We start from the raw sequence: 19,547 nt of genomic DNA, 5'->3' as shown, positions 1-19,547 counted from the left end.
GTTACTCAAGGTCATACAGTTTAAGTAAATGCCAGAGCCAGAAGGTCCTGGTCATCTGACCTAAGTTTAATTCCATTATTATCCTTGAAAATTGTGATCTTGGGTTAAGGTAATCAGGGTAGATTTGATGCTGAGAAGTTGATCTTCAAGTTTGATGATTCTAAGTTTGAGGTTCTTAGAGCCAGAATGCTAGAACCAAAGACTCTTAAGAGTCTAAGAGCTCTTGGGATTTGAAGACCTTTGGGCTCAACAGAGAAGTAGGAGCCAAGCATTGAAGCAGGGAAATCTTTGCATCCGTTACTTTTCCATCCCAGTTCATGTTCTGGAATCAAACACTGTAGGATCCAGTTACGAGGGTGCATGCAGCAGCTACATTCTCCTGAGGATCCAGGTTCAAAACCTGAATCAGGATTTGGTTTAGAAAGTTTGGTCTATAGGCTCAGACTGAGGGTCCTCCCTGAAGGTGTTTCCTGAGCCCTAAGGCCCTTGGGCAGGGGAGATGTGATAGGGAGCAGTAGAGTCTCAATCTGTCAATCTGAGCTTTTCAAAGTCTCATCTGAAAAACTCAGTTCTGTCATCTGAAAAACTCAGTTCTGTTGGTTTCCAGGGCTCTAGATGCAGTGTCTAGATCTGAGGATTCCTGGTGGTGATGGTTTAGTTTTGTGCTCCTGGGTCCTGGGCCAGGTGCTCACGGTACTGGATGTACGATGCAGCAGCTAGGAGGTGCCAAGACAGCAGCGACACAATGCCTCTGACAGCAGCAGCATTGGGACGTTCAAGAGCCTGCAGTCACTTACCTATAACATGGCGCTAGGACCCAGGGGGGTCGGGCGAACGGGTGTTGACAGCCATCGGGCTGAGTCGACTGGCGTTAGGACCCGGCGGGCGGCGTCGGCGCGTGGGGCGGCGCGCGTTGACAGCAGCGGCGGCGGGACGCGGCGGGTGGCGGGGCTCGGCGCCTCCGGTTCCTGGCCCGGCTTGAGAGGCGGCGGCGGCGGCCCGGGATGGCTTTCATGGAGAAGCCGCCGGCCGGCAAAGTGCTGCTGGACGACACGGTGCCGCTGACAGCGGCTGTCGAGGCGAGCCAGAGTCTGCAGTCGCACACGGTGCGCGGCCGGGGCGGGAGGCCGGGGCCGAGGGCGGGGGCCGGGCGCAGGCCGGACGGCGCAGCGGGGCGCGGGCACCGGGGCCGGCAGGCTCCGGGGCCGGGCAGGTGTGTGACCCTGCCGCCCTCCTCCTGCTCAGCCGCGGCTCGGGTGGCGTGCGTTCGCATCTGAGACCCCCTGGAGTGGCATAAGGGTGCCGTAGGTACTCGTAGTAAACACAGGCGAGTTCATTTCGCCTACATACAGTCTTTTATGGGTCTTTAAAGCACGCTTGTTTTCATTTGCCCGTACAATTTTTCTTTTGAAAGGCGCTCTATGCATTGTAATTTACAAGCAATAAATCCAGGAACCAGTAAAAACTGGGGAGCAACTAGCCTCTGGGACTTTATTGAGGAAATGATAAATGGGGTGGAGGTAGGAGTGGGATTCCTTAGATTGGAGTGTTTTGTCAGGCCACCAAATCAGATTCCAGCTCAGAGGCTTGTTTTTTTATCATGGCAACGTTTGGGGGTTTATCATTTGGAGGCTAAAGCCCCCCCCCCCCCCGTGTGTGTGTGTGTGTGTGTGTGTGTGCGCGCGCGCGCGTGCACACGAAAGTTCAGAGACCTTTCATTCTGTTGTATTAAAGCGGGACTTTTTTGAACCCGTTTCCTCTCTATAGCCTTGTTTTGTAGGTCATGTAATTGTTCAAAACATTCGTCCTCAGAGAAATGACTATCTTTTTAAAAAGTGCACTTTGTCTCCCTCTGCTAACATCTTAAGTCCTAGTCTAGAAACGTGTGAAAAGGCACCAAACACCCATGAGTTTGTTAAAACTTGTAATTGTTGTAAAGTGAGTGTTTAAAGGGCCAAGGTTTAGGGCAGGAAGTAATCATTCTTTCAAATTATATTTTGACTGGATTACTGGCAAGTAAGTCTTAGACAATGTGTTGAGTCTTTTAGATCTATTTAGCACTAAAGAGATGGATGCTTATACGTACTCAGAGACCACTTCCTCTAGAAAGCCTTCCTTCGTTCATAGCTATTACTTCAGGCCATATGGACACCACTATAATCATGTAACTTCCCCTCTGCCACACTATGATGGGGGGACAATTCTCATTCACTTTTGGGTCTCAATCTGATAGCATTTCATTTGTGTCTGTTGGATGGGTAAGTAAATGAACTGCAACCACATTGTGACCCTTTTGTGCCCCTTTTCCTGTTTGTGTAAAGCAAGATTGTGAAAATCAGAACGAGGCTTCTGCGCTACTAACAGGTCAGTGCTAAAGTGAAGTGGTGAGAGATTTAATGAGATCCCATCGTTTATGCAGATCTTTTCATTAAAATAAACACAAAACAATAATTTAAGGCCAAAAAGTAGCAGTTTTTATAATGATGGCTGAACAGGAAAGACAGTGACTCACAGATGCCCGAGAGAGGCAGACGTGGAATAAAAACTGTATCATTGTCTTGTGTAATTTTTGACTGTTCTGTTTTCTTGTCATTTTAGCTGTGAAGTGTGAGACTGAAAAATGTTGCATCAGCCCTAAACTTTATTGAGAAAAAGCATATACTGATGCAAACTTCTTGGACTACTAATGACTTATGAGTAAGTCCCTTGGAAACAAACAGTTGGAAAGAAGTAGTTCTTGAAAGTGGTACGTAGGAGAAGAGAAAGGCATTGCTTTCTGTTGGGCAGATTGAAGGTAGCTTTACAGTTTGTTGGCCAATGGAAAATTATGTCTCAAAAGTCAAAGATGTACCCTTGGAAATACTGCTTTCTAGGAAGTTGCTCCTTGGCTATGGGCAGAAACACATGGAGGGATATATAGTAGCAGCTGCTCTTTGAAGAGTCAAGCTGACTATAGGTTTGGAATCATACTTGTCAGTTTTGTGACTTTGTTTGGGCAAGTCATTGAAAACCCCCCCCCCCACCACCACCCTTTTGTTTTGTTTTGTTTTGAGATGGGGTCTCACTATCCCTGACTGGCCTGGAGCTCGATATGTAGACCTTGGACTAATAGAGATCCCATCCAGGGTGTATTTCAGCTCACTCAGATTTTTATTTCTGATGTAGCTGAAGCCAGCCTTGAACACCTTATCTTCTTGCTTCCACCTTCTGAGTGCTGGGATTACAGACATGCACCAGCATGAACCACTGAGTGAAAAAAAGAAACAGAAAGGAAGGGAAAGCACATGGCTTTCCTAGGTATGGTGGAGGAGAAAGTTTATTATAGATATGTGGGAGAGCGTAGCCAGAGTCCAGAGTGGACATGACCAGACTGAGCTGGGCCATCTGGGAGGAGGGGGGAGAGGAAGAGAGGGGAGAGCAGGGGTACCAGGTGCAGCAGCCAGGAGGCCAAAGGCACAAAGAGAGTGGGAAACCAAATGGTTGGATTATATAGGGAGCAGCTCAACCCCCTGAGTTGGAGAGTTCAGGGTAGGGGGTGGGGTGTGCCAGCCAGGAGGACCCCTAACAGGTAGGGACTGAGGGATGCTGGGAGAACCTGGTGGCCAGGTCTGATTTGATATGTTAAATGGGGCCTCAGCCTTTTGTCCCAGGTTTGAAACCTAGCAACCACCAGGTCACTCTTTTTAGTTTTGTCATATGTAAATGGGAATAATCAGTACCTGTTCTCAACTGCTCTCCTCTTGTTACAAGGATGAAAAATCATCTTTTTGTAAGGTTGTTCCCATCTTCCATCTCCTTATTTCCTAGAAACCTATGTGTAGAGGGTTAACCACGTTTAAGTATGTTATTCCAAGTAAGCTCATTTCTGTCCACTGTTACTTTAATTTGTCAAATTGTTTTGTCTTAGAAAACACAGTAGTTTACGGCTCAAAATTAGAGGGTAAATCTGACTTAGGATTTCTGAAGGGAAAAATTGTGTGGGGAAAACAGACACCAGGAGTATGAAGGAACACAAAGTCATTTCCCAAAAAGACACTTGGATGAGCAACAGCTCGCTGGAGGGGTGTGTGTTGGTAGGTGATGCATTGCCTGTCATTGGCTTGAATGGTTTTCTTTTGTACATTCTTTCTCTCTTTTTTTTAATGGAGCATAATAAATAACTTTAGCTTCAAGAAATTGATCAGAAAGGGCTGGAGAGATGGCTCAACAGTTAAGAGCACTTTTTCTTGCAGAGGACCCAAGTTGGGTTCCTAGCACCTGCTGCTCGGTGGCTCACAGATATTTGTAACTCCAGTTCCAATCCAATCCAATGGCCTCTTCTGGCCTCCAGGGGCACCAGGCAGGCAAGTGGTGAATACATGGTGGTGGAACACCAGTGCACATAAGATAAATACACAGACACTCTCTCCCCCTCCCCCTCTCCCCCTCCCTCTCCCCCTCCCTTCCTCTCACTCTCACCAAATCAGAAGGGCTAGTATTCAGGGACAGGATGCTTTGAGAAGAAAGGTTTTCTAAGTGAGATTATGGCAAAGGACCAACAGGTGAGTTGTAAGCAAGCTTACGAAAAATAAGAGAAGAAAGGGAAAGGGGGAAATGTAGATTCTTGGCTGCATGAAGGGAAAACAAAATTAGTAGACTGAAGTGCAGGCTTCTCAGAACCAGAACCCAGAGGGCTGTCATCAAGCAGATGTCTCCTTGTTGCTGCTGTAGGTCCACAGTGTGGCTAGCCTTTTCACTTCGGCTTTCTCCTCTTGAATGTCTTGCTGGCTCATCTGGCTATCTGTGCATTTTGTTCTTGAACTAAAGACCACTGTGTGATGTTTGTAGTGTAAACAGTTTTTTTCTTTTCTTTTCTTTTTTGTCCTGGAACTAGCTATGTAGACCAGGCTGGCCCCGAACTCACAGAGAGCCACCTACCTCTGCCTCCTGAGTGTTGGGATTAAAGGTGTGCGTCACCTAACCCACATACCGCAAAGTCCCCCCCACCCCACCCCAGTTTAGTTTCTTAATTAGTGAGTTTATTTCTTAGCTAGTGACCTTTTGAAAAAATAATTAAAAAAACTCTATTTATAGCCAGGCATTTAATCTTACCCTGTCTCAAAAAAAAAAAAAAAACACACCAAAGCCGTTCATATATCACCAAGATACCTATTCAAGGGTGATGCCAAATAAAACATCATTGTTACAGTTAGGTGTGATGGCATGCACCTTTAATCCCAGCACTTGGAAGGCAGAGGCAGGTTGATCTCTGAGTTGGAGGCCAGCTTGGTCTTGAGTTCCAGGACAGCCAAGGATACACAGAGCAACCCTGTCTTGAAAAACAAAAAACCAACCAACCAACCAACCAACCAACCAACCAACTAACCAACAAAAAAATGACATCATTTGTCTTTAGAGCCTAAAATGTTAAGGTAAGCGGATATTCAGTGTCAGAATTATCTTGACTGCCTTTTCAGATTCTATTTGGAGGTTTCTTCAGAAGTCCGCATTATACTGAATACTTGTAAAACAATTCCTCTGAAAATATTTGCATAAGCAAATGCTGGCTGTATGGTAGGAAATGGCAGTGCTTCAGCACACTGCAATAAGGTAATGATGGCAGTTGTTTTCTGGGCATCTCCTCACTCGTCTGCTGCTTATTTGTGTATTTTTTCCAGTTGTCCTACAAAACTTGATAAATGCAGTCAGAAAACCCTCCCTTGGGAGTGTTTAGAGACTGGTAATTTAGTTCATTTAGAGATTTTTAAGTCATCTCTTTTTATTGAGAAACATTCTTTTTGCACCTGATTTAGAGATCAATGATACTCAGTCCTTGTCTGTCACCTCTTTTGAGCATTACCCCATTAGAAATGTCTTGTAGTAGCAATAAGAACATGGTGGCCGGGTGGTGGTGGCGCACGCCTTTAATCCCAGCACTCGGGAGGCAGAGCCAGGCGGATCTCTGTGAGTTCGAGGCCAGCCTGGGCTACCAAGTGAGTTCCAGGAAAGGCGCAAAGCTACACAGAAAAACCCTGCCTCGAAAAACAAAAACAAAAACAAAAAAAACCCAAGAACGTGGTGATGTTTCTAGTAGGAAATGTGCGGTTCCAGGGCAGAAATTTGTTTTATGTGAAAAATAAAAGTGTTTTGTTCTTGCCTAGAATAGCAGAAACAGCCATTCCTACCGTTATGATCTTGAGATTGTTCAGAATTCAGATAGTCAGTGGAAAGTTTAAATGTGCTCATTTGTAACACATGGGACAAGCCCTTAGCTCTCCACTGCCAGGCAAGTGCTGTTTCCTTCTGAGCTTCCAGAGGCTTTTGAAGGCTTCATAGGAAAGGAAGCTCCTTGTGTTGAAGCTTTTGACATTCTGAGAAAAGGGAAACTGTACCTGAACTGGAACTTTGTGTGTGTGTGTGTGTGTGTGTGTGTGTGTGTGTACACGCACGCATCTGTGTCTGTGTCTTTGTGTGTGTATATGTCCTATGCCTGTGTATTTGTGTGTCTGTGTATCTGAATATGTATGTGTCTGTGTGTGTTTGTATCCATGTGTGTTTGTGTGTGTCTATATGTGTGTTGTCTGTATATGCATGTGTGTGTCTGTGATTGTATCTGTATATGTGTTTGTGTGTGAGTCTGTATGTATGTGTGTCTGTCTGTGCCTGTGTATTTGGGTGTGGGTCTGTATTTGTGTGTCTCTGTGTGTGTATGTGTCTACATATGTGTACATGTGTGTGTGCCTGGGTGTATGTGTGTGTGTGTATGGTAAAGTTGAGTGCCTTGTCTTTTGTTAAGTACTTTTTCTTTGAAATAGGGTCTTACTATGGCGCTCTGGTTGGTCCAGAACTCACAGAGATCCACCTGACTCTGCCTCCTAGGTGCTGGATTAGAATTGTTTGCCACTATGCTAGATTCAACCACCTTTTTAAAATTATTTTTTAATTAATTAATTTATTTTTGTTATATATGTGTGTGTGTGTGTGTGTGTGTGTGTGTGTGTGTGTATCATGTATGTGCTTGGTGCCTATGGAGGCCATAAGAGGGTGTTAGATGCCCTGGAACTGGAGTTAAAGATGTGGGTGCTAGGAATCAAACCCAGGTACTCAGCAAGAACAAGTGCTTGTAACTGCTGAGCCATCTCTTCAGCCCTTTTTAGTGTTTTTGAGGAAGTTTCTCATTGAATTCTCAGATTCAGCTAGACTGATGGCCACTAAGCCTTAATGACCCTCCTATCTGTGCCTTCTGAGTGAGCCATTATAGGTACATGCTGTACCTGACCTTTTATGTGGGTGCTAGGGATTCAGGTACTTACGTTTGTGTGACAAATACTTTATGGACTGTTTAATCACCAAGTCCCCTTGGAACTCTTTTTTAATTAAAAATTTTGTATTGTGTTTATTCGTTTATTTGGATATGAGGAGAGTGGAGGCTATGTGGGTCCCACAGTACATGTATGGAGATCAGAAGACAACTTGCAGGAATTGGTTCTCTCCTTCCACCATGTGGGTTCTGGAGATCACATTTGGGTCATCAGGCATGTTGGCAAGCACCCTTACCTACTGTGCTGGGATTAAAGGTCACCATGCTGGATACCCCCATCCCCCACCCCCACCCTTACACACACACTTGTTTAAAACAGAGTTTTACTATGTAGGCCTGGTTAGTCTGGAATTTACAGTATAGACCAAGCTGTCCTCCAACTTTAACCCTCCTCCTCTGCCTTCCAAGTGCTGTAATTACCAGTGTGAGCCACCACACTGGCTCTCCCTTGGAACTCTTAAGTGCTCAGGGTTAGGAAGGGAGTGGTCAACTCCGCCCATGGGTTTGCCCTTTAACTGAGTGTTATTTTGGTTAATTGTGAATACCATGCACATAGTGGGGAGATTAAAGTGTGCTGTAAAGAGGTCATTGTCCTTTGTTTTCAGATTGAGACTTTGACTAAGGACACAAATGCTTTATCTTGGGTAAATACTTGGATTTTGGAGAAAGTTTCTGCAAATTGACCTCTTGGTCTCCAATTGATGATGCTGGTGACCAAATTTGGGGAAAGTCTGGCTATCTTTAATGAATAATAAGATACCAGCATTTCCTCACACTTCCTAAAAAGAGCACAGTTGAAAGCCAAAAGGAGCTTTTGCTGTTACTGTTGCTTTCGAATAATTGAATAGTTATTTTTTGGTGGCTAAGAGACACTCTCTTTTGTTAATGTGATTATATTTCAGCTTGGGAATTCCACTTCATTGTGACAGGAATCTGCCCCAGAAGCTTTTTTTAACACTTATTTTTTTGGCAATAGCTTTATATAATCCACAAATCATACACTTTACCCAGTGGAAATGGACAATTCAGTGATTCTTAGTATATTCACAGAGCTGTGACTATGTCAGTACAATTTAGAATGTTTTCATTACCTTCCAAAGCAACCAGCCACTCCTTTATTATCCTGGAAATGTTTATAACATTGCAGGATATTAAACTCAGAACATATACACTCACTCACAAGTTCTTTGCTCTTGTGATCCAGCTCCTTTTTTGAGTTTCATTGACAGAACAGCTTCTTTCCATAAACACTCATATACCTGTCTGTAAACCTCTCAGAGCATCACTTCCAGGCTATGGATCTTAGGATAAAAATCACTGTTAGAAAGTAAACCAAGCCAGGTGGTGGTGTCACAGGCCTTTAATCCCAGCACTCTACTCGGGAGGCAGAGGCAGGCAGATCTTTGTGAGATCAAGGCCAGCCTGGTCTACAGAGTGGGTTCCAGGACAGGCTCCAAAGCTACACAGAGAAACCCTGTCTCGAAAAACCAAAAAAAAAAAAAAAAAAAGAAAGTAAACCAAAAACTGTGGCTGAGTAGGTGGATCAGTAGATAAAATGCTTGCACAACAAGCATTAGAATCTGTGTCTGGATAGTTAGCATCCATGTAAAAGCTGGGTGTGACAAAATGTACTTGTAACCACAGAGCTGAGAAATGTGGAGACAGGAGGATTCCAGGGGCTCTCTGGCCAGCCAGCCTAGCTAAAATAATAAGTTCAAGGTTCATCGAGAGTCCCCATCTTAAAAAATATGGTAGAGGAGTGATTGGAAAAGACATCTTGATGTCAGCCTCTAGTTTCTATACATACTTAGGCAAGCACACAGACACACACTCAAAAGAAAAACTGTAAGCTTGAAGTTTATTTTAGTCAGTGAGATGTGTATATTTAAAAATAATGTACTATACTGTCATATATATGTTATTTTATGAAAAATATACTTAAAACACTAAATGGATTATATGTGGCAAGAAAGAAAACAAACTGCTTTAGTTTGCAGCTTGCATAGTGCATTTTGGTATGTGTGCACAGATGACTTATTAGTGGCCCAAGGGAAGGGCAAAGGGTTCTGGACCAGAAAGCAGTATGTGTAGTGGGTAGCCTATTTAAACCAATAAGTATGTGTGAGCCTTTGCCATGGTTCCACTTGATAGTCACAGCACCTTTGCTTAGAGCATTTAAACGAGTTTTCCCACATTCCTTTGCATGGTTTGGAGCAACAAGTCGTTTTTCCTCATTAATTCAGTTGAGCAGCTCCCACACCCCTTGCCATGATGAGGGAGGAAATGAATGGAGTATTGATAAGGGAGGATGCTGTAGAGGTGAAAGGGAAGCAGTCTTTTTCATTCAGGGCCTCCCTGCTAGGCCTGCCTTTCTGCCCAGGGACTCTGTGCACTTTAGCCCTTTCTTCTGTGTTGGAGCAAAGGGAAATGAAGCTGGAAGTAGGCCTGTATACCCCAGCCTCAAGTGTCTGGCCAGTAGAGAGTAGCCCACTGGCCCACCAGAGCACAGAGAATGGGCAGTCCCTTGTCACACCCTAGACATTTCTGCGTGTGGTCCTGCAGATCACCATATTACAAGTTATCTCACACTCCCATATAGGACAAAGTCATCAAGACAAGAGAATGTATTCTACTAGCTTCTGACTCCCAAACTACTACTTAACTGATGCTGACCCCTTTGTTAATAGTTTTTGAGAAAGCCCAGGGACATTCCAGTTGACCACAGAATACTGACTAGCTTCCTACATAAGCCTTTCCTCTCCCTTGAGTTGTAATAATCCTATCTTCTTGCTGCCTAAGGCATGCCTCTATATTCCTTGCAAATTGCATTCTGTACAAACTTATATCTATCTGCCTCCTATCTTGGTTGATTTCCTGGGTGCTGGAACTACAGACATGAGCCCCCATGCTCAACTTGTCTGCTACTTTCTTGAGTACGCGCACGTGTGTGTGTGTGTGTGTGTGTGTGTGTGTGTGTGTGTGTGTGTGTGTGTGTGTTGCATGCAGGTAAATATGTATGCCCAAGTGTTGTATGACACTTTTCCAGGAGAGATGCAACACAAATCAAAAATGTCTGTTCATCCCCCAGATAAGGAACTGATGACAGATCTAAGTACAATACCACCAAAGTCCAAGTGGGTGAGCCACTGAGTTTATTGGAGTCAGTAACAAGAGCAGGGATGACTCAGAGGCAGCTGCATCACTGAAAGCCCGCCCAGCCCAGCATGGATAATGATTCAGGAAAGCTGCAGTCCTGGAGCTCCCTTTGTGACTTGCAGGCAGCTTGACAGGTCACTGAATATCTCTTCCTTTATAGACAGGTAGGCTGGTTGGAAACTGATCTGTATCTCTTCCACAATCCTTATTGCTTATACAAACTTGGGGAGGAAGGAGTCTTGTGTGTCTGGTAAATTTCAGGGACTTCTTGAGACTTCTGAGTTGTTTACTTTCTGAGTCCATCTCAGTGATCTGGTGCTGGAGCCACGGGCATGCCCAGCCATGTTTGGCTTTTCACATGTGTGCTGTGGATTTGAATCAGGTTGGTGATCAGTTGTAATACATCTGAACAGTATTTTTCCATAACTTGCTGTAGACATGTTCCATGTTTTGGGCACTTGGTATGTGAGGTGCAGAACTAAGCAAGATAGAGTTGGTTCCTGACTTTGTACATTAATTTCCATTTGTTTATTGTGTCAGTGTAAATATGGAAAAGCAGTGGACTAAAACCAATTGTAGGATCTCTTGAATGCCAGGCTCAGGGCATCTGAGCAGCATTGAGGAGACTTGAGTGGGTGTATAGCACATGAGAATAATGTTTTAGGAAGCCTAATTTACTGCTGGTATATAGGGTACTGTGTGATGGACAAAAGAAGGACATGGGGGAGTAATGGATCAGTGAAATCAGGATACATCTCTGGTCCATGACAAGATGGGAGGAGGAAGGGAAAGTTGACCAGGTGACAGGTAGGAACAGGTGCACCAAGATATGAATAGAGAAATAGTACAAGGTCAGAAGGATAGTTAGTCTTAAGTTCTAGACCTTTTTGGTTTTTCAAGACATGGTTTCTCTGTAGCCTTGGCTGTCCTGGAACTCACTTTGTAGACCAGGCTGGCCTCGAACTCACAGAGATCTCCTTGCTTCTGTCTCCTGAGTGTTGGGATTAAAGGCGTGTGCTACCACTGCCCAGCTAGTTTATAAACCTTTTAAATAACACGGAAATGAGTGTGGTGATGCCATACAGTTGATGTTATTATTTGCCAAGCCATAAAGTACTTCATGTTAATCATTAATTTCTTCTCTTTCCTTTTCCCTTCCTTTTCTCCTCACTCTCTATTAGGTTGGATTTGTTGAAGTATAATTTACATGCAATAAAATTAATCTTTTTTTTTTTTGCCGGGCCTGGTGGCGCACGCCTTTAATCCCAGTACTCGGGAGGCAGAGGCAGGTGGATCTCTGTGAGTTCAAGGCTGGCCTGGGCTACAGAGTGAGTTCCAGGAAAGGCTCCAAAGCTACACAGAGAAACCCTGTCTCCAAAAAAAAGGGAAAAAAATTAGTTATTTTTAAGTATACAGTTTGGTAAATTTGAAAACGACATACCTACTGTAACGTTTTCTACAGCAAGCATTTCCTTAGGATCCTTTGTCGTCAGTATCCTCTTTTGATCCCTGGCAACTACTGCTCTGAACAGCTACTCGTTGTTGCTGACATTTCATCTTTTGTAGCATACCCTCTGAAAGTAAAACTGTTAGGGTGTGTGGTTCGAATCTTAGATGGTCTTTTAATAAAAAACCCAGAGCCAGATATTGGGGTGAACGCTGAAAGATCAGAGAAGCAGAGCAAGCCACAGCCAACCTCACCTCACCAACTCCTCAGCCGGTCCTGTTTCCTCAGACTGAAAGCCTCTGAGTCCTCATCCATAAGGGTCTCAGCTGAACTACTTTAGTTCCTGTCTCCTCATGCCTTATATACATTTCTATGCCCAGCCATGTCACTTCCTGGGATTAAAGGCTTGTGTGCTTCCCAGTACTAGGATTAAAGGTGTGTGCCACCACTGTCTGGCCTCTGTGTCTAATCCACTGGTTCTATCCTTTGATCCCCAGGCAAGTTTATTAGGGTACATAATATATTACTACATTGGTGCAGTATTTAGTTTCTGCCTTCTCCTCCCTCTTGGAGAGAAGGTTCCATTACATTGCTAGGCAGACCTTACAGTTCTGGGCTCAAATGATCATTTTGCCTCATCGTCTCAAATTTCTTAGAAGACAGGCGAATGTCACTGAGCTCAGCTCCAAGGTTCTTTTTAATCACTGAATGGCGTTTTATTGTGTGCGTAAACCACAGTTTATTACCTCACATCTGCGTTTGTTGTTTCCTGTCGGGTATATTATGATAGAGCGGCCGTGAGTATTTGGGTAAAGTCATTGTGAACATACATTTTCATTTCTTCTGAATAAATACCTAGGGATGAAATTTCTGGATGATATGCTAAGTCTATGTTTTACTTTATAAGAAGTCAGGATTTCTTTTCCAGGTTTTTTCATTTTATCCTCATAACTGTCTGAGTTGCATTTTACTAGTGCCCTTTTGAAGACAATGGAAACAGTAGGTACAGTGGTTCTGGACTTCAGGGCCAGGAGTGGTAGAGTGGCTTCCATGACATCTGTGGTCTTGGAATGATTATCATCGGCCTGCAGAATGGAGACTTGTTTGAGAGCTGCACTGACCTAGACACCAACAATTTGGAAGTCCCCTTGAGAACCTGACAGAGATTTGGGTGACCAATTTTTCACTTCTCCACCCTAGCCTCATGAGCATGGAGTTAATTCATCACACATACTAGAGGCTGAAGACAGCACCAGCCAGTAAAGATGTAGTGTGAGTGACACATGTAATTTTGCATTTTCCAGTAGCTATATTAACAACAGTGAAAAGAGGGCTGCCGAGATGGTCAGAAAGGCCGTCTGTGCAAACACTGCCTGTGCAGCCCTGGAGACCTGAGTTTGATCCCTGGATTCCTTGATGGAAGGCAAGAACTGATTTCTAAAGTTGTCCTCCGACCTCCCCTCCACATGTACATGTACATGGCATGCATGTCCCTGTACACACACACACACACACACACACACACACCATTCTCTCTCTCTCTCTCTCTCTCTCTCTCTCTCTCTGTCATAATTTAAAAAGATTGCCGGGCAGTGGTGTTGCATGCCTTTAATCCCAGCACTCGGGAGGCAGAGGCAGGCGGATCTCTGTGAGTTCGAGGCCCACCTGGGGTACAGAGTGAATTCCAGGAAAGGCGCAAAGCTACAAAGAGAAACCCTGTCTGGAAAAACCAAAAACAAACAAACAAACAAACAAACAAACCAAAAAGAAAAAGAAAATAAAAAACTAAAAAAGGTGAAATAATCTAAGTAAAATATTTTGCCTAATACAGTATATCCAAAATATTATTTCAATTTGAAATCGGTAAATTGCTACATTTTATAAATTTTGCAGTGAAGTGTGTATTTTATGATTATAGCAATCACAAATCAGACTAGTAATTTTAAGTGATCTTTAGCTATGTATTGCCTCTAGCTCCTTTACTGAACAGCACTGGTATAGATCCTAAAAATAGCCAGGCAATGGTGGCACATGCCTTTAATCCCAGGATTTGGAAGGCAGAGGCAAACAGATCTCTGTGGGTTCAAAGCCATCCTGGTCTACAGAGTGAGTTCCAGGACAGCCAAGGCTACACAGAGAAACCTTGTCTTGAAAAAAAAAATCCTAAAATTAATGTTCAAATATATTGTTCTGGAAAGAGATTTGTGGTATCTTACATGGGGGAAAAGCAAGCCATCACACATTATGTTTAGTATTCTTTCATTTTAAAAAATACTTAATACCTTCAGATAGATAACTGCACAGGCCAGTCCTGTAGCCACTGCATACTATATTACTCAAAACTTTTTAAAGATCATTTACTTATTTAATAGCAGTGGCCAGGATGCACCAAGACTAGGTCCTGTTGCTCACAGGCCTGGCCTGCCTGGCCCTCTTGCTCAGTCCTTCTCACCAGTTCAGCCTTCAGAAGGCCACAGAGACCTAAGGTTTAACATCTCCCATGGTGGCACTACACACATGGGACTACTGAGCCCTCAGATACAGCTATTGTTAGGGGCTAAAATTTTAATTTAATTAATTAAAGTATCTAAGCAAGGTATAGTGGCCTTCCCTTCCCTCCCCTCCCTTCCTCTTCCTTCCTTCCTTCCTTCCTTCCTTCCTTCCTTCCTTCCTTCCTTCCTTTCTGTCTTTCTTCTTTCCCTGAGACAGGATTTCTCTGTGTAACAGCCCTGGCTATCCTGGAATTAGCTTGAACTACCTTTGTAGACCAGGCTGGCTTCTGACTCACAGAGATCTACCTGCCTCTGCCTCCCAGGTGCTAAGGTTAAAGGCGTGCACCACCACCTCCTACCACCTCCTAGCCTTTTTCCTGTTTATTTTTGTAAAAGATTTTATTCATTCTCTCTCTCTCTCTCTCTCTCTCTCTCTCTCTCTCTCTCTCTCTCTCTCTCTCTGTGTGTGTGTGTGTGTGTGTGTGTGTGTGTGTGTGTGTGTGTGTGTGTGTATGTGTGAATGCAGTACCCATAGAGTCCAGAAGAGGGCATTGGGACCCCCGGGGCTGAAGTTATAAAGCAGTTGTGAGTTGCTTTGTGCCAGTGTTGGGAACCAAACTCCTGTTCTCTGTGAGAGCAGTAAGTACCTTTAACTGCTGAGCTATCTCTCCTGCCCCTGCTGTTTCTCCAGAACCTGCCAAATGTTGATGATAGGATTTAATTAACATGGAGGGAAAATAATGTTCATATTTGTATGAGGCTTCTATGGTGCCCAGATTACATTCACTCCCAGTTGGTGCCCATGTAGTAGGAGGTAGTTTGAAACATTTTGGGGTATTAAAATCAAAAGGCTGTGTTCTGAGCACATCTTCCTAACCTGATAGACTGGTTCTACCTACTGAGCTGACCTGAATCACTGACAGGAAACTACACAACGTGAAAACATCTGCCTAAAGTCATAGAATGTCGGAGCAGTTGCGTCCTTGGATTAGTCTTGGAGGCCTGCTGCCCAGTCATTCTCACCACTTAAGAGCTGAATGGCTATGTTTAAGGTAATTATTCTCTCTGAACTTTGACCTTTTGTTGGGTGATGGAATCAGCTGAGTAAGTACCCTATGACATAGGAGCTTGTTACCTTTGAGGAGGCTGATGACAACATGGTGTGTAATGAACATCATGATGGCATGCATGATTGGTTATGAAATATTCGTGTGTCAGGAGGACACTAACATGTTCACACTGGGTTGAATAGACTTTGGTGTATTCAGCTCTCCTTCTTGCAAGAACCATTATTAAAATCAGAAGGTAATATTCTATCAGCTTGACTTCACCCATAATTTCAAGCTTCTTTCCCACCATTTTTTTTTTTTTTTTCACTTTGAGACAGGGGCTCATGCAACTCAAGCTCATCTTAAATTCTTTCTGTATTTGAGAATGACCTTGGTTTTCTGATTCTCCTACCTTTCCTTCCTGAGTGCTGGGATTATGGTTATGTATCACCATGCTCAGTACACACTGTGCTGGAGAGTAAACCAACTGAGCTACATCCCCAGAACATGCCCCCCCCCCAACATAGCTATTTTATCAGTCCTCAAACAAATAGACATTTAATTTACTTTATTTCCATGTTCTGTTTTCCTAGTCTCCTCAGCATAAATTAAAATGCCAATGGGTGGCTAGACGGTGGTAGTGCAAACCTTTAATCCCAGCACTCAAAGTGAGTTTCAGAACAACCAGGACTGTTACACAGAGATGTCTAGAAAAAAGCAAAAACAGACAACTGGCCTATGGTAATAAAATAACCTAAAGGGATCAACTATATTTATCTTGATAACATATCAGGAATCTCAATCCTTATCACTCAGAATTCTTAAAGTACTATGTTTTAAATTACAAGTGTAGCCACTCCCGGCACTGAGAGTGCTGGGGTTGAACCAAGTGCCTCCAGCCAGACTAGGTAAACACTCTTATTACTGTGCAGTACTCCAGCCTACAAATCAACAAACTTAAAAAATTGGTTTTGAGGCCAATGAAATGGCTCAGTGGGTAAATGTGCTTATTGCCTAGCCTAAAAATCCCTGAGATCCACACGGTGGAGGGGGAGAGCGAACTCTGTAAAGTTGCGTGCGCGCGCGCGCGCGCGCGCGCGCGCGCGCGCGCACACACACATACACACACACACACACACACACACACACACACACACACTATAAATAAATGTTTTAAAAAATTGTTTTTCCTAGCTAGTGGTGGTAGTGCAGGCCTTTAATCCTGCAAAGGCAAGAGGATCTCTGTGAGTTTGAGGCTAGCTTGGTCTACAAAGGGAGTTTCAGGACAGCTAGAACTACACACAGAGAAACCTTGTTTCGAAAAACCAAAATTAATAAATAAATAATTTTTTTAAGAAATGCTTTTTCTTATTATAAAAGTAAGATGTGTTAATTGAACATAACATGAAAATACGGTAAAGTAGGAAAGAACTGGAGACATAGAAGCTAGAGTAACGTTGCCTAGAAATTGGAGGCTAATGACTTGTTATCCATGCTGAAGAGAATGGCTGCTTTTGTTTTTTTGTCTTTAGGCACTCTTTAACAGTTCTGGAGACTAACATTCCCCTACAGACCCCTTGAAAACTGAGGAGCCTGGCCACAGTTCTGGATGCCTTAGCAATGCTGTCTTATCCAGTATTCACCACAACCTGTTGGAAAGATATGATTATGCAGAGATACAAACTGAGGCTTAGAAAAATTAAGCTAAGAAACTAGAAGGTGGCAGTTGGACCTTGAGTCAGGATGTCTGCTGTGGTTACCCAATGTCCTCCTGGCACCAGGACATCTAGGAGGCCTGTCTTTGGAACAGTGAACAAAAAGAGGTAGCAAAGAGTGTCCCCAGAGTGGGGACATTGCAGCTCTCAGCAGTACTCAGGTCACTTTCAGCCTCTTGAGATCCAGAACCACAGAACCATCACCACTGCCACAAGTCTGTCTGCTTAATACTTCTCCTAGTTCATTATATAATGGGTAGTGCCTTACATTCTGTGCATCCATTTCTGCAGTTTGAGGTGTTCCAGGAATTATTGAAAAAATAAGTAAAAGTTATATTTCATTTAAAAGCTTTGTTGAGGAGTCTTTGTGTGTTTATGCTTTGCTTTTATATAAGCATTAGTTACGTCAGGTGGTGTTGGTGCAGAGGCAGAGGCAGGCGGCTCTGAGTTTGAAGCCAGCCTGGTCTAGGGCTACACAGAGAAACCCTGTCTCAAAACAAAACAAAACAAAAACAAAAAATGAAGCAAACAAAACAACAACAGCAAAAGCCATATCCACTCTGTAGCCATATCTGAAGTCAGAGAAGTTCAGAGTGCTTCTTTGTGGAATGTCTCTAATTGGAGTATCACCTGTCTTTGAAGTATTTGTGCAAACCAGCTTTTCTGCCTGGAGAGAGATCATTCCATAGAGGGCAGCATGAACTTCAAAGGCCCCAAGATCATGGTTGTTTTCACTGCAGGAATCAAAGTGGGCTGTGATGCTTTTCCTTGACTCATCTGTGAACAGAGTGAAAGTGCTCAATTTGGTTTTGCATAATGCAAACTGGGGAATTTTGGTTTGTGAAGAACAAAGCTTAAGGTTCTATGATCTGACTAGTGAGGAGTTTTAAATAGAGTTCAGTGGTTGGAAAGGAGGTACACTTGACTTCACTCACCTGCCAGAATTTATATTAAGACAATTGTGGTTCTTCAGATGCCTTTAAAAATCCTCAAGATTTTCATTTGTTTGAAGGTATTTTTTGCACATTATTGTTTTGCATAGCAATTGACATAGAATAAAAGTAGGTTCTAGCACTTAGAATCTGCAGATGAAGCAGAGATAAATGAGTTTCAGAGCAAAGAGTAATCATTAATTCTGTGAAATATTAAAGATGGTGAGTAGCCAGGCAGATGGCCAGTGAGCTGAACCAATCTATCTATTATGAGACTTCCTCAGAAACTTGGTGTCCCTGAATGTGATGCTACCTGCTGCCTGTGAGTTACAGCACCATCAAACTTCCTAAGTTTGAACCTTAAAAAAGTACTTTTTTACCCCTTTGAGTCAAGGTCTCACTGTGTAGCCAAGCTGGCTTGAATCTTATACTCTTTCTGCTGTACCCTCAAGACAGTAGGTGCATGACAGCTGCATTAGCCCCATGAGTGTGTGTCACCACACTTGACGTGAACATTAATTCTTTAGAGAGATAGTCAATCTGAGACTTACGAGATCTTGTGGAGCTTTCTTAGAGTACATTGATTTTTACTTGTTTGTAGTAGGGAGCAATTAGGTGACTAATGCCCTGATTATTTTGTCTCTGCTGCTGACCTCACATTGTGCTGTGTGGGATCTGGAACATAAGAAATGTGTGATCCTAGCTCTTCAAGACTTTAGTCCAGTTGGAGAGAGCTATTTCCCCAAACATTGATATGGGACAAAAATAGCAGTTAACATTTAAAAAGCTGTGCACTCTAGGATTTAAATATTTGGAACAGCAAACTGAGAGGCATAAAACAGGAATATTTAGGATATAAGCAGTCTGATAAGGGGAGACTAAATAGATAGAAAAGGTTAGGTCAGTTTGGTCAGGATGTACAAGAATGTAGAAGGTTGGCTGAAGATTTAACCTAGTGGGAGCCACGGAAAGTCTCAGAGTAGAGAAGTATTGTTTGTTCATTACAGTCATTTATTTGCAGCATTTTTCTGGGTCCTTCCAATGATGGAGACGTGCTAGTAGAGAAGTGAGCTTGGGAGTGAACTCAGAGAATTAGGAAGGCTAGTGGACACTGAGACAAACAGGCTGCCTCCTATCCCAGATTAGCAGCTGGCCCTCACAAAACTCAGTTTCCCTTACTATAACATGAGGTTAACTGTTCTCAAAGCTTAGAATCCCAAGAGACTCAAGTTAAGTATGTACTGTGCCCAAGGAAATAAAAGAGCTGAGCCCTTGTGGAGAGAGGAAAGGAAGAAGGCAAAGATCTTTGAAGTTTGGTGGGTGTTTTGTTTAATGGTTTAATTGTGTCCTTCCTCCCATGCAGAGGTTTTTAGTTCTGTGATAGAGAGCTGCTTCTGATTTATTTTCTTTCCTTCTTTGTTCCACATTTTTTTTTTTTTTTTTTTTTTTTTTGGTG

General features: G+C 43.3%; 1 protein-coding gene across 8 annotated transcripts in view; it reads left to right on the top strand.

Annotated features, from left to right (window-relative positions):
• The first annotated feature begins 913 nt into the window (after window positions 1-913).
• The window catches only part of Pxk (PX domain containing serine/threonine kinase like), an 88,375-nt gene continuing 69,741 nt past the window's right edge, over window positions 914-19,547 (top strand). For 4 of the 8 annotated variants that reach the window (XM_052734173.1, XM_052734172.1, XM_052734170.1 and 1 more), the window contains exon 1: window positions 915-1,106. In XM_052734173.1, coding sequence (XP_052590133.1) covers window positions 1,005-1,106 — 102 coding nt within the window. In that variant the 5' untranslated portion in view covers window positions 915-1,004. Of the gene's footprint in view, window positions 1,107-2,598; window positions 2,698-19,547 lie in introns of all 8 variants that reach the window. The other 4 variants (XM_052734177.1, XM_052734178.1, XM_052734176.1 and 1 more) reach the window with 2 other exon arrangements.

This window comes from Peromyscus californicus, unplaced genomic scaffold, assembly GCF_007827085.1.
Source record: "Peromyscus californicus insignis strain IS unplaced genomic scaffold, ASM782708v3 Scaffold_12__1_contigs__length_115047231, whole genome shotgun sequence".
In the NCBI taxonomy this organism is placed as follows: domain Eukaryota; kingdom Metazoa; phylum Chordata; class Mammalia; order Rodentia; family Cricetidae; genus Peromyscus; species Peromyscus californicus.
This window is presented reverse-complemented; position numbering and strand designations above follow the sequence as displayed.